General features: G+C 43.6%; 1 protein-coding gene across 2 annotated transcripts in view; it reads left to right on the top strand.

The window, feature by feature from the left end:
- The first annotated feature begins 4,687 nt into the window (after window positions 1-4,687).
- The window catches only part of znrf3 (zinc and ring finger 3), a 71,158-nt gene continuing 61,976 nt past the window's right edge, over window positions 4,688-13,869 (top strand). For both annotated transcript variants that reach the window (XM_034091044.2, XM_034091043.2), the window contains exon 1: window positions 4,688-5,140. In XM_034091044.2, the coding sequence (XP_033946935.1) occupies window positions 4,910-5,140 (231 nt within the window). In that variant the 5' untranslated portion in view covers window positions 4,688-4,909. The remainder of the gene's footprint in view (window positions 5,141-13,869) is intronic.

Below are 13,869 nucleotides of genomic sequence, written 5' to 3'. Positions count from 1 at the left end.
CAGCAAGACTAAGGAGTCCCCTTCAGGAGCCCCATACAGGACTCTTTCCAGGGTCTCCAAGAAGGCCGAATACTCTGAACTGCTGTTGGGTGCATAAGCACACACAACAGTCAGAGTTTTCCCCCCCATAACCCGCAGGCGTAGGGAGGCGACCCTCTCGTCCACTGGGGTAAACTCCAACAACGAAGCACCTAACCGGGGACTTGTGAGTATCCCCACACCCGCCCGGCGCCTCACACCTTGAGCAACTCCGGAGAAGAATAGAGTCCAACCCCTATCCAGAAGTAAGGTTCCAGAGCCGACGCTGTGCGTAGAGGTGAACCCAACCAGATCCAACTGGTACCGCTCCACCTCCCGCACAAGATATTCTTCTGCCGCCCGGGTCTGGTCCGTCTGGTCCGTCGAGACCCTCCGCTTTCACTACCGCACCCGACCCCATCGATGTTTCCCGTTGGTGGTGGGCCCGCGGGACGGAGAAGCGGAGGTGTTGCCCACGTTGCCTTTTCGGGCTGGGCCCGGCCGGGCTCCGTGGCAAGCCCGGCCACCAGACGCTCGCCGACGAGTCCTCCTTCTGGGCCTGGCTCCAGAAGGGGACCCCGGGCTTCCTCCAGGCCGGGTATCCTCACTTCTTGTTCTTGTTTCTTTCATGAGGTCTTTTGAACCAATCTTAGTCTGGCCCCTTGCCTGAGACCAATTTGCCATGGTTCCAGACAACACAGCCCCCAGGTTCATCAGGGCACACAAACCTCTCTACCACGGTAAGGTGCTGGTTCTTCAGAAAGGCTTTGCAGTGACATCATGCAAAAATGTGAATAGTCTGAGCCGGCGGGAGTCAATAGTCATCATCGTTCTGTGTCATCAGAGGGAAAGCATCTCCCATAATCTGGGGGTTGTGGGGCCCATTAACTGCTTTATGTAATAATATGCTGCAGTGATGCGCTCTTCTCGGAGCCATGAATGTAAATGTCCCCCCCCCCACCACCACCACTCTCATCATCTCCTTTCTTCATTAAAACATAACGTCAGCACCATGCCAACAAAGGGACAATTCACAGAGGCTGGGAGCCGCTTGGTACGCATAGTTCTGCACTGATGGACTGATCAACCACACTCAAATGTTCCCTTTGGGTATTATTAGTAACCCGTGATCTTGTGTTTATTTCATATTTGCTCATTTATCCATGGCAAGTCAATTAAGGACAGATCTTTGTTCAGAATGACAGGCAGGAAGGGGGGGTTGCACAGGCAATGAGTATCATCAGTTATATGATAATGATGTATGGAAATCTGTAAAAGAGTGAAGTAGCTCGGGTGTAGGCTTAGAATCTAGGATAAACATTTAGCATAAATCCACAAACATAAATAACAATTATTTTCAAATTTATTTTCCCATTTAACAACCAGTACTCAAATTAGATTACTTTAAAAATGCATATTCATTTTGGATAAGATTGTGTGAAATCTTGAGAGTTTGGGAATAGCCATAGAGCTTAAGATTGAATAAATCAATGTCACAATTTATTTATTTGTGCGCACAAACTGTCATTTCTGGCTATGAATTAATTGAATCATTCCCACATGTTGGGTTGTTTGTGCTCACAAGATCAATTAGTACACAGAGAGATCTAACACAACAGGCTAGCTTTCCTCCCTAAAAAATGAAGTACACCTGCTTTAGGTATATGTCCAGCGGTGAGTAACCATGAAAATATCCAGGATCTTCCAATTGAGAAACAATAAAGTCAATAGCATCCTCAAAATTGGAATGATACCAATGATACAATCAACAAGCTCCTTGTTAATAACAGTTATCTCTTGAAAGGCAAGTGTTACCAATTGTTTTTTAGTCAACAACTTGTTGTCAGAGCAGAAGGAAACTGTTTAACTCAATGAGAAGATATTAAAAGAGAACAGAACATAGCGGTGCAGTCCTTTAACATCACATGAAACATCATAATTAGCCAATGAATCTTACTGCTACAAAAAGAAAACTTCCCACAACTACGGCCAGCTATCCTCTCTCAAAGTCCTTCTCATCCTCCGCACTCTCTCAGCCTAAACATGTGGACAGCTGATTCTGCTCAGCGTGGCCTGAGTTTAGACACTGATGCAGAAGGAGAGTGGGGCGTCAGGAGAGGATCCACAGCTGCTGCCAGATGAAAACCTCATGAGAAGAGGGGAACAATTTGTCAAAAAGGAAAAGAAAAAATGTTAAACAACAAAGGGCCAGATTGTCCCCAAACAGATACTTTAAATAAAAGCAAAACCTGAAAATACAGTGTTACTGCATATCCATAAAAAAGTATCAAAAGGCATTTAATTAATTAATCTAAAAGTAAGGCCATACTATTTGGTATTAAAATATCTTAAATCAATAAACAAAAAATGTAAGAACGTAATATATAATCAAAAAAATAATTAGTAAAATATTATTTTTGTATTTATTTGTTATTTGTATTCACCCAATGCCTCGTCATGTCAGCATGCCTTTCCATGTGCTCAACTTTGCATTTGTTTCAACGTTTTCACTGGGCCAAAGAATGTGGGCATTATGTTATAATAAACATTTGGTCAAAATGGTCCCTTACCCTATTTATTTGAGGTCCAGGCCAATGTTGGTCTAGAATGTAATTCAGAGGGCCATTAAACAAATCTGTCATCCAACTTGCCTTCGGAAAGGACGTTTTAAAGATTACTTGATTTACATTTTCCTATGGACCAGCAGAGGGCAGACTTGTAATAAAAGAGGAAATAGACCCTCTGAGTAATTGGATCCCTATCACTTGTTGCCTTCTTGCATTTTATGGCCCATTAGCAAGCTGATAAAGTGCATCTAATTGACTGTCAAAACAGAGCTTGCAGGCATTGTGCATTTACAGTTCCATCCTTCTTGTATGTATTTATGTAATGTATCTGTACCCCATGTGCATGCCTGAGAAAAACTGAAACAGAGCGTTAATTGTCACAAGACAGAAATTGGACATGTGGTGTGAATCAGGATTCATGAAACAAAGTGACGTCCAATGTGATTGGTGATCCAGTGAATTATTGCCGGAGGCGCTGAATAACTTTTTGAGTTTCGCCTTTGAATTGTTTTCCTCCTTGCCTTCTTTTTCTTATTTCTTTGAGTCCGAACACATGTTGACCATCCTTCCAGAGACCCTAAAAGGTCCTCACAGTTGGTTTTCATAATCACACTGCCACACAGCTGACAGCAAGATGAGACCTTGTTTTCTTGGCTTTCTATCACTGTGCAGAGCTCACCATTAATTTGTCCACTTTTTATAGAACTAAAGGAAACAGGCTTTTCTAAAGTGGTATTTTTCAATTTTTGCCTTATTATGTAAAAACAAAAAGGCCATTGTGGACTGAAAACATATAGGCCCACTGTCGCCTTTAAGTGTTGTTACGTACATTAAAGACAGAACAATGCATGTACAGTTTCGTCGTCCCTTGCATGGCACCATGAGCTGTATGTGTGTGTGTGTGTGTGTGTGTGTGTGTGTGTGTGTGTGTGTGTGTGTGTGTGTGTGTGTGTGTGTGTGTGTGTGTGTGTGTGTGTGTGTGTGTGTGTGTGTGTGTGTGTGTGTGTGTGTGTGTGTGTGTGTGTGTGTGTGTGTGTGTTTCTATTCTTTAAGCATCATTTAAAGACACAGTGTTCTTATTTGCACATAAGGAACAGATATAATGACACATAATGAGCAGTCTGACAGGCTGAAAAAAAGTCACCAGGCAGAAGATCCTAAGAAACTGGCCAGCGTGGAAGTTTCACAATAGACTCTTTATACTGAACAAAGACTGATTGAGAAATAATTGTCTTATTCTGCATAAAAAAAACAGCAACAGTTTGTTTGTGTCAAATTACATTTAAACATTAAGCGGTTTGTTAAATGGCTGAAATTATCTATGATTACATTGATTAGCTTGTCAGGTTGGTCTTGAGGATGGCAGCTACTTTGAAGATCAAAATAAACAGTTAATTGGAGATCTATAAAGACTGGTATGCATGTGGATTGCCTTTAATTCATGTGCAATAGAACAATTACAATTAATGACTGAAAGACAGATTGGAAGGGAAAAATACATGATAATAATATGAAATATGAGATTTTTGGTAACATATGTATTGTATATATCAAAAATATTATGTTCCTGAAAAAATCTCAATTCAAATGAAAATAGTCAAACTGTTTACTATATTGTGACCTCTAGTTGAGCAAATCTAAATCAGATTGAAAAATTAGCCGGGTTAAATCATGAAGCGTCCTGAAGAGGGTAATGTTTATTTTAAGGTGGAACTGCAGCCAAAAACGTGTCAAACTCGTGGGGAAAGAACACTGGGTGGCTTTTCATACCCGTTGTTGAAACAACAGCTGCAAACGTTGCCTTTGCTTCACAATCAACCCAATAAACAATATTTTTAGTCAAACCGAAACGTGTGACTTGGGTATATTCCAAACAACAAGTCCCCCTATTTGCAGAGCAGCAAAATCTGCGGCGCCTCCTTAACTGAGTGCTGGCACTCCAGAGTGGGGAGTGCAACGGAGAGGGTCAGAAAGATTGGTGGGTGGGGATATATCCCTTTTGGGAGAGAGAGGAAAAAAAACTAAAAAAATAATCACGTGTTTTGAGATCAAAGGAGATCCGCTTTGTAGAAGGGGGGGGGGGGGTGAGAGAGAGAGAGAGAGAGAGAGAGAGAGAGAGAGAGAGCGTTTGCAGGCAATGTAATTGACAAGGCTTGCAGTGGTGAAATAAACACGCTCCAGCCCAGGCTCAGCTTTTATTGCACAATTCTGCCTTTTTTTGACGCATCCCCCGTTGCCCGCGTAGACCTGAGATCGATTACCTACACCCGATTAATAAATCCGTGTGAAATTATGTCCCGATCGGCGAAGATCCAGCCGGCAAGATGATGATTTTACCACGGAGAGGCTCAGATCGTGTACCCGACTCGGTGGTCCTGGTGATCTTCGTGGTTGCCGCTTCTCTTGGTACGGTTTTTGCCAAGGATACTGCCTTTGTGGAAGTGGTTCTGTTCGAGTCCAGTCCCAATGGAGATTATACTACGTACACGACTGGTTTGCAAGGACGGTTCTCCAAAGCAGGAGCCACTATCAGCGCGGAGGGGGAGATCGTTCAAGTACGTGTAAAGTCTGTTTCTTTACGGGGGGAATGACGAGCAGCAGTCCCGAGCAATACTACCGGGACGCGGGGTGTAATTTTACCAAGCTGCCCTTATTAAAACTTTTTCCACAGACGCTGGGGGGTTGACAATAGTTGTATATTGTGTGTGTGTGTGTGTGTGTGTGTGTGTGTGTGTGTGTGTGTGTGTGTGTGTGTGTGTGTGTGTGTGTGTGTGTGTGTGTGTGTGTGTGTGTGTGTGTGTGTGTGTGTGTGTGTGTGTGTGTGTGTGTGTGTGTGTGTGTGTGTGTGTGTGTGCGCGCATGCAGGCGGTGTGAGGATGGTACTAAGCTTGCAAGCATATGCGGTCACAAGATGGCTCCTATCTTGTGGAATTCATTCACAGGGAAAACATGCTCTTGCAGGTTATTTTGTTGATGTCTGGAGCTCTCTTGTGCACATTACGGTTAATTGCATTAATCCCGAAACACGAGCGTTTCGGAAGCTTCCCTAAAAAGTAACGAGTCTCCCACTGCTTGCACAAAGTTAGTAAACTTTTACCGAGCAGGTTTCATGCGTGTAACAACAGCAACAAGGCTACGAGGCTGCTATGTGCTTAGTTTTGGCTGTATTTCATATCCAGTGGCGAGTTTTAGACTAATATGCTGTTTTTAATCTGAATTGTTGGTTTTATTAGTGGAATATGTTTATTTGTATTGACTGTAGCTAAGTGTAAACTAACCCACTAGTCCCGCCGCTTGTAGGCTGTTACTATGTAGCAGTCAACAACACTAGCATGTTTTTGTTTTAGCCTTGCATGTAACCATTTTCTGAGTCTTTTATAAACGCATGCAAACAATAGATAAACAAGTAGTCATTGTGGAAGAAGACTCCATGTTTCCATCTTTCATTTCCTGGCCCCAAACATGACAAGTGCACTTGGCTAGAGCTGGCTATGCTTGGATCCACAAGTCACTTGTATATGAAGCTTTTCGCCAGAACCAAGTGTTTATTTGAAGTTGTATAATTCTTGCCCAATCGGCTTGGCAACTGCTTGTAAGGCAGCAAAGGTGTTGGGGTCTAGTCATGTGCCACAGATTTACATACGTTTTATCTACTGATCTTAAGCATGTTCTTGTTATTATTGATAAAGGGATCATAAACTATTCCTAAATGTTGGAAAGCCACTTTAAGTTACATCAGTATTTATATCATCCCTTTGAAGTGGTTGCTTTTATATCTGGAGGTATCTATGAAACTGTATTTTATGCACATCAAGTTAATTTGGATGAAGATTGTGATTGACAGTTGAGCCAACAAGTTCAGTCCCCTGTGATTGATTGAATGGCGCTTCATTATGAAGGCTTCTTCTGATGTGAAGTTTGACATTGGAACATCACAAGATGAACACTGAGGTGTCACCGTATGAAGAATACTTGACCAAACCACAGCAGTTGAGTTATTGTTTTCATTGGTCGTGTGAACGCCAGTATCTGCTGAAGTGTGACCTCAGACATAAGAAACGATTGAGCTCCATGAGATCATTGGTCTGTGGTGGGAGGCCGGGTTACAATGCAGCCTGTGGTGAGCGAGACAGAGAGTTGAGGGGTGGGGGGGCTGTTTATATGCTGCAAATACACATTTGAGTTTAAGCAAGTTCACCATGTTGCGTCAAGTGCGTACTGGTGGGCTGCATCACAAGAAAGCTCAACAGTGTTGTAGAATGTCTGCATCACGCTACCGTGAGTTATCTGGGTTCAGATGGCGACTAATTGCACTTTTGACTTTTTCTAATTATGATGAGCTTGTAGTTTAAACATCTCGCACCACCTTCCTTTTATCACTCTGCAGCAATGTCTGTATCACCCACTCAGCCGCATCTTTTCAGAGCACATATGTATTTTTGTTTTCCTCTTACTTTGAAATGAAGACGATATGTGGGGATCAAAGGAGGGGACACTCAGCACAAAAAGGGCCCCTGTTTATACACAGTGATGGCCATTTGGCGCCACTCGGTAACCACACAGAGATGTCGGACCTCAGCTTGACATCGCAAACCGCATCTATTTAGGTTTGCTTTCTTTGCTAACATAGCTTCTGACCACTTAGAGGCAGCTTATATTTTGTCAGGCTATAATGAGGGGCAGTTTGTTCAGCACGACGCACTCTCCTGAATTTCTTACAACATGTATTCTACCAAAGATTTATGGAAGTTGAAACTGACAAGGAATAACAACCATACAACCTGAAGAGTGTAATTTTCAACTGGTATCAAATTCCCTACTTGCATATTTTCAACTTGTGAAATAACATTGCAGGAACGTGTTGGGAAATTGCTGTGGTGTTGTAAAGGATATAGTTTTACACTGGAATTAGGTTGAACATAAATATTCAGTTTCCTGTGCATCCAGTTGTCCGCACTGACCTCTGCAGCCATTGCACTTGTCGACTTTTCTTCCCACTTACAAGGCCTCTGCCATCTCGTGTTCATTTGAACAGAGTGCTTGAGGTGTATGGTGCCTTCTAGTCCTCTCTGCTGCTGTTTGAACAGAGCCCTGAGGGGTTTGCGTTACCTTGTGTGTACAGCAGTGGCCAGACCTCAGCAGGTATCGGTTCCTTCCTCCGCAAGGACCAAACCACGATCACCGCTCCTACACTCCAACTTGCCTTTGCTAATTCCCTAAAGCTAACACTCAGCTCTGCCCGAATACTGCAAAAAGTGGCAAACGCTGCCGGGGGGGGGGGGGGGGGCAAAAATAATAAATTAAGTTTATTTTGGTTCTCCCTCTGCTCTAAGGGGGGAAGCATGATGACACAGATCTGGCCACAGTGCCCAGGCTTCCCAAACCAGCTCCCTGATTGTTCCAGTTGAACTCGCTAATAGCAAAGTAATCAATGTCTCCCTAAATCCCTCTGTGAAGACATGAGACTATGTCTGTGTTTGTTTGTGTGTGTATCAACAGGCATTTCCCTAAGACAACTTTAGAGTGTAATACATCCTTGGCTCTTAACTGTGATTCTTGATACTTGACAGGTTGTCCATCCTGACATGTTGATAATTGTATGCAGCACGTCTTGTCCCTGACTTAAAGACTCCCTGGTTAGACTACCAGATTACAAATAGTTAAATAACATAATAAACAGCACAATTTTGGGCCATAATAAATGTTTTTTTGGTAGAGAAACAAAGATATGGAGGACTTGGACATACTTGACATAACATCACAGTTATGGATATCTTGCTAAACCTTTCCGCATAGTAACAGCAGTTTTGACCTAAGCCTGTTACATGAGGCAAATAATGGCATGACCAACTTGTCCCCTCGTAGTCAAAATCAATGTGTAATTGCAGTTTTGTTATACTGTGAACATCCATTAAAAAGAGCTGTATGCTTCTTTCCACTTACAAGTAGACAAGTATGCCTTTCCGTTTTCAAAGAGGATTTTTATAATTTTGTTCCCCGACTATTTTGAAGAAAGTGTGTTCTACAAAGATCAGCGAGGTAAAATAACAGTTGTCTGAATGGAGTCTGGTCACCTAATGGAGTATATTAAGTGTATGTTTTGCAATTTACAAGTTATAATCATACACCCGATGTCAAGTGATTTTACTTTTTTTTTAGACCTATTTTTGTTTACACTTGCATCACATATATGTGCCACAGTGACGCGTCCTAAAACCCGGAAGTAAGTTAGCATTTTACCACTTCCGGTTCCTTCGACAAAAACCAATGCAATTTCTCCATAGGATTTTGGAAAATAGCTCGAAATAAGGTCTGTGGTTGACACAAATTGAAGAGACGGATCACGTTTTGTTCAGCCGGATAATATCCACATGTCTACCCTACTTTTTATCATTTTCAAATCATAAATCTAATCGATAGATTTATGATCGATAGATTTATGGCGATTGTAACCTTTTCCACTGAGTACAAAAGCCAGATATTAGTACTCTTTTTGTTGTTGTCCCCTGGTAAAGGGGTTTTCATTGAGTCACCCAGGTGTGAAGATGGCCACCTGGAATAGCAGATGATACTGAAAGCACTATGCTACTAGATGTAATCTGATTTCTTGAATGGACTCTACAATGCACAACCCCTCATTCTGACGGCTGGTCACCATGTTTTGCCACATTCTCATCATCTCCACATGTTGACAGCGCGCACACACAGCCATCCTGATTAATACACGTCTGATGCGACGGGAACAACATCTGCTTCTCATCATTTTCTATTGTCTCCCGGACGCCAACATTGTCTTTCCTGTAGCAAGATGAACTGTGATGCACTGCATGAGTGCACATCTGCCTCTGATTTCCAATGGGCCCATGCTGTCCGCATGTGAGTGAGGAGTAGGGACGTGGCAGGGGCATCGAGAGGACCAGATGGAACTCATATTGTCGTCGGCCAGAACCAGAGGGAATAATGTGGCTTTCGCCTACTTCCTCCCAGAAGGGACATCCCCTGAATACAGTGACAGGAAGAAGAGGATATAGTTTCCCAACACCCATGAGCTGTTTCACCTTTGAACTTCATCTCCATGCACATGAGGTCCCAGTAACTATAGCTGGTAGACTTCGTGATGTGGTTCTGTGGAAGTGGCTGGTTTTTTTTCTAACTGGATGTGCAGGGGGGAAAGTCGTGGTTTTGAGCTAAGACAACGATGAGCTTAAATACTGGTGCTCCTACCTTGGAGCTGGCAAGAGTTACGTCGCGCTGCATTTAGACTATAATGAGAGCTTTAGTGGTTTAAGGCATCCAGTACGCTTTTTTCACCACAGGCTGGAAACCCCAAGAGGCCATAATGGGCCGGGCCCAGACGGGAGGTGCCAGGGACCGGGCCACTCCCAGCGCCAAAGCAACAGTAGCAGTACACAAACGCTGGTTTAAAAGGTTAAAAGTGCTGCTCCCTACTTTTTTCCATTTATTGGCTTGGCGGTCGCAGCTGGATTTTAAGTGCTATCGTCTCTTAACCGCCACCCTGTTTCACTTTCATGTCCCAGCCAAAGTAATTTGAGGCTGCCTTTCTCCCCTTTTCGGAATAGAACAGACTAAACTGTTTTTCTCTTTCTCTTGCTTGACACCCCCCCCCCCCCCACACACACACACACACACACTTACCCACCACTACCACCACCAGTCTGCTCTTTTTTTTGGTGTAGCCAAAATGTGTCATTATCCTATAATGCATGTATGTGTATGACTTCAAGTGAGAATTACACCTAGTTCTTCTCAACCAGCATACTAATTAATTATAAGAACTTCAGTTGTATATGGTTGTCCTGGTGGCTCAGGGTTTTTTGCTGCAGACCATGAAATACAATGCTTGGTACCAGAGATGGGGTCGTTACAAAAAAAAAGTAATATATTACATATTACTTTTTAAAAAAGTAATACATTACACTACTTCGTTACTCTCTCTACATAAAGTAACTCATTACTTTACTCGCAGGGCCGGCCCGCCCCTCCCTGCAGGCAGATCATGCAGACTGCTAAAGTTTCAAATGTTCTCTTTAGTTCAGTTTCCATTGTCGCATAAGATTGATCCAGATAGCTCCTGACTGTTTTCCTATCTGACCGTGGCTGTCCTCTGTCTCCTGCTATCTGTATTTTGCGCAGTATATCTGAACGATGGTGATTCCACTGTGCAAATGGGCAACATTTCCTCTACTATGAAGGATGCTACAAGTCTGTCCATCTCTGCTTTGGTTACCGGTCCTCAAAATTCAAATGTTTGCTGCTTCGGAGTCGGCGGCGGCGCACTCACAACATCCTCACTCTGGGTTCGGGGGTCCTTAGCTATTAGCTTCACCTTAGCATGTGTTCTTTGCAGGTGTTTGTTGAGGTTTGACGTGGTGTTTACAGCAGTGGATAACCGCTTCTGGCCTGGACACAGTTTGCACCTCACCGGCACATTCCTGTCTATTCTTCGGACGAACTCAAAATAATGGGCATACGTCCTCCACCCCTCGAAAGTTATCGCTGACTCAGCCATGTTTATGCAGCACTGCACGTGGAGATGTGGACGCGCAAGTCGCGCAGATTACGTACATATAAACCTGCGGCGGAAACCCCTCTTGTCTGTCAGTGTGATTATGACTGATTTTATAAAAGTAGCGAAGTAACGCGTGTCGGGGCAATGTTAGTAACTGTAGTGTGATTACTGAACGCGTTACACTACTCCGTTACCGACAAAAGTAATATTATTACAGTAACGCATTACTTTGTAACTCTGCTTGGTACCCTGACCCCCTCCCCCTCATTTGCTGTAATCTTACAAATAACGGCATGTCAACAAATATTTTAAGTAATCAATACATTTTAAGTCAGTTATTAAGCCAAAAAAAGTTAAAAAAAAATTATATATATACATTATATATTCCCACAACGATTCAACATCTTCAAATTGCATAATTTTGTCCAAACAATCTGCTCAGCTCCACCTGGAACGAGTGCAAGTTGGTACTGGTGGCTCCAGTAGCTATGTTAGTTTCCACTGGGCTGAGTGGCTGAGCCGACCTTTGATGTTCCACTCAAAGAAAGATTAGCAGTCAGCGCTGGTGCTCGCTGCTGCTTTCTCTCCATTATCCAAGCCTCTCGCAGGGGAACCCTATTCCCCCATGACGCTCTCCTCCTGATCTGCTATTGATTATGTGTCCGAGCTCATTTGTTTGAACGTCATGTGTTTGTCTTCTGCTTTATGCTTCAATGATGAGGAAATATTAATTCATCTTCGCCCCAAGGCTGTAATTTTTCTCTGATGAGTGCTGGGAAATGTACCATAAGATAATGTCACGCTTTGACAGGTGATACGTTTTTTTCCGTTACTCAGCCTGTCTTCACTGGAGTTATTTTCGAAACACATTTGTAACGAGTCAAAGATGAAACAGAGCCTGGAGTGTTTTTTTTCTTTCTTTCTGACTAGCCCCTGCGTTTGATGAAACCGAGCTGAAAGACCCACTCCATTCCCTCAGCCCATATTTTTATCCACTGACACAGAGGGTCTGCAAAACAAAGGATAAGGGGTCGAGGGTTATGAAATGACAATGCTCACAGTGGTTCATCCAGGCAGAGGCATGCTTTGTTGTCGGCCAGGAATGTGCTGACTAAACGTGGAAGGCCACAACGCCAGCCTCTCCTTTTGTTGTATTTTTTTGCCAATAGACTAGGAAGGTAGCTGCACTGGGAGTCCATCTCATTCGGAGCACTACACTCCATCTGCCTCTTTCTCCTCCTACCTCTTAATATACTTAGATCCGTGTGCCCTCAGTCCTCTCACTACTCACATTTGTTTTTCTGAAAAGAAAGGTCTTATCAAAAGATCCATCCCACTCGCTCAAGTTCAAGAAGACCGGGTTCAATGTTCTTTCTTTTGTGTACATCCTTACATAAGTATCAGCCTCGTATGCCTACAACACCTAATGTTGCTTTTAATGAAGGAAGATTGTGCCCTCTTGTCGTTTTCATAGGTTTAAGCCCGTGTTTCAGTTTCTATCATTCTAGGTAGCCGTTACTGATTTTGTGCACACTGTCACCATCGGCCCTAATGCATCATATTCATATTGTGAGGGTTCGCCTGACAGGCCCTCTCTCAGAAATCCTGCCATTTTTCATTTCCCTTAATGGATTCCAACACAACCGTGGCAAAGGTCATTTACAGGGGTGCCAGATGGAGACAAATCAGTTTCAGGTGGAAGCTCTGATCCCATCATGTTCATCTCTGCCTTAACACTACATCTAACAATGGCTTCTAGAGGCTGTGTGTGTGTCTGTGTGCAGGTAGTTGTTAAAGTAATAAGGAAGCTGCTGCTGTAACACAATGGGGCCAGAGGAATGATGGATCGGGCTTGCTTGGTCGGTCGAGAACATGCTGGGTTATCTCTGCATCGTTTTCTCATAAGACTGCCGCATGTCCTCTAGCTCCGGTGAAGATATATCACTGCAGCTTCCCAACTCCTCCTTTTCCTGTTGCCTATATATGTGCCCTAGATTTTTTTAAATGAAAAATGTGCTTTCTTTTTATGTCATCTCCATGGGTATGCTGAAGATATTTGGCGCACAGGGTTTTCTCTTTTTCTCTGTGCTGTCTTTTTTTATTTGCCTAAAGACTGCTCTCTGAAATAACTATATTTATTTTTTAAAGGACATCTAAATCCCAGTTTCTGTAAGACTCTGCCAAGGCATTCTGATTCAATCTTTCAAAGCCTTCCAGAAATCCCTTGAGGTCAGGTGTGACTTTTCCTTTCATGAATCTACAAATATAGTGCCTTCACTAACATACCCTGCCAATAAAAGCTCTGTAGTACAGCCTTGGGCTTTGATAAAGCCTCCACAATTCCTCCTGTCCTTCCCCTCGACCCCCGCCGGTTGCTCAGGCCATGTTGCATCCCTCTCCAGCCCCTGGACCCTGATCAGGGAGGGGCCTGCAGGGCTGGGTGAATAGCTGCCGGGAGTCGTGCTGCGGGTGTAAACCACATGAATGTGCCGCCTGAGCAGATAGGATCAGGCGAGGCGGGGAGGCCTGGGAGGCCGCGACGCTTGGTGCAACTCCACGCGCTAACATCAAAGGCAGTGCCGAAGGGAGGGGGTGGTGGAGGGGAGGAGGGAAGAAGAGAGAGAGAGAGAGAGAGAGAGAGAGAGAGAGCAAGGGCTGGGCCAAACTCTTCAAAGGCCTCTCTGAGTAATGCCGGCCCCGATATGTGGGGCGCTGCAAAACTGAATGATGATGTAATTGCAGGCCTTCGAGCTA

Source organism: Pseudochaenichthys georgianus, chromosome 9 (genome assembly GCF_902827115.2).
Source record: "Pseudochaenichthys georgianus chromosome 9, fPseGeo1.2, whole genome shotgun sequence".
Classification (NCBI taxonomy): Eukaryota; Metazoa; Chordata; class Actinopteri; order Perciformes; family Channichthyidae; genus Pseudochaenichthys; species Pseudochaenichthys georgianus.
This window is presented reverse-complemented; position numbering and strand designations above follow the sequence as displayed.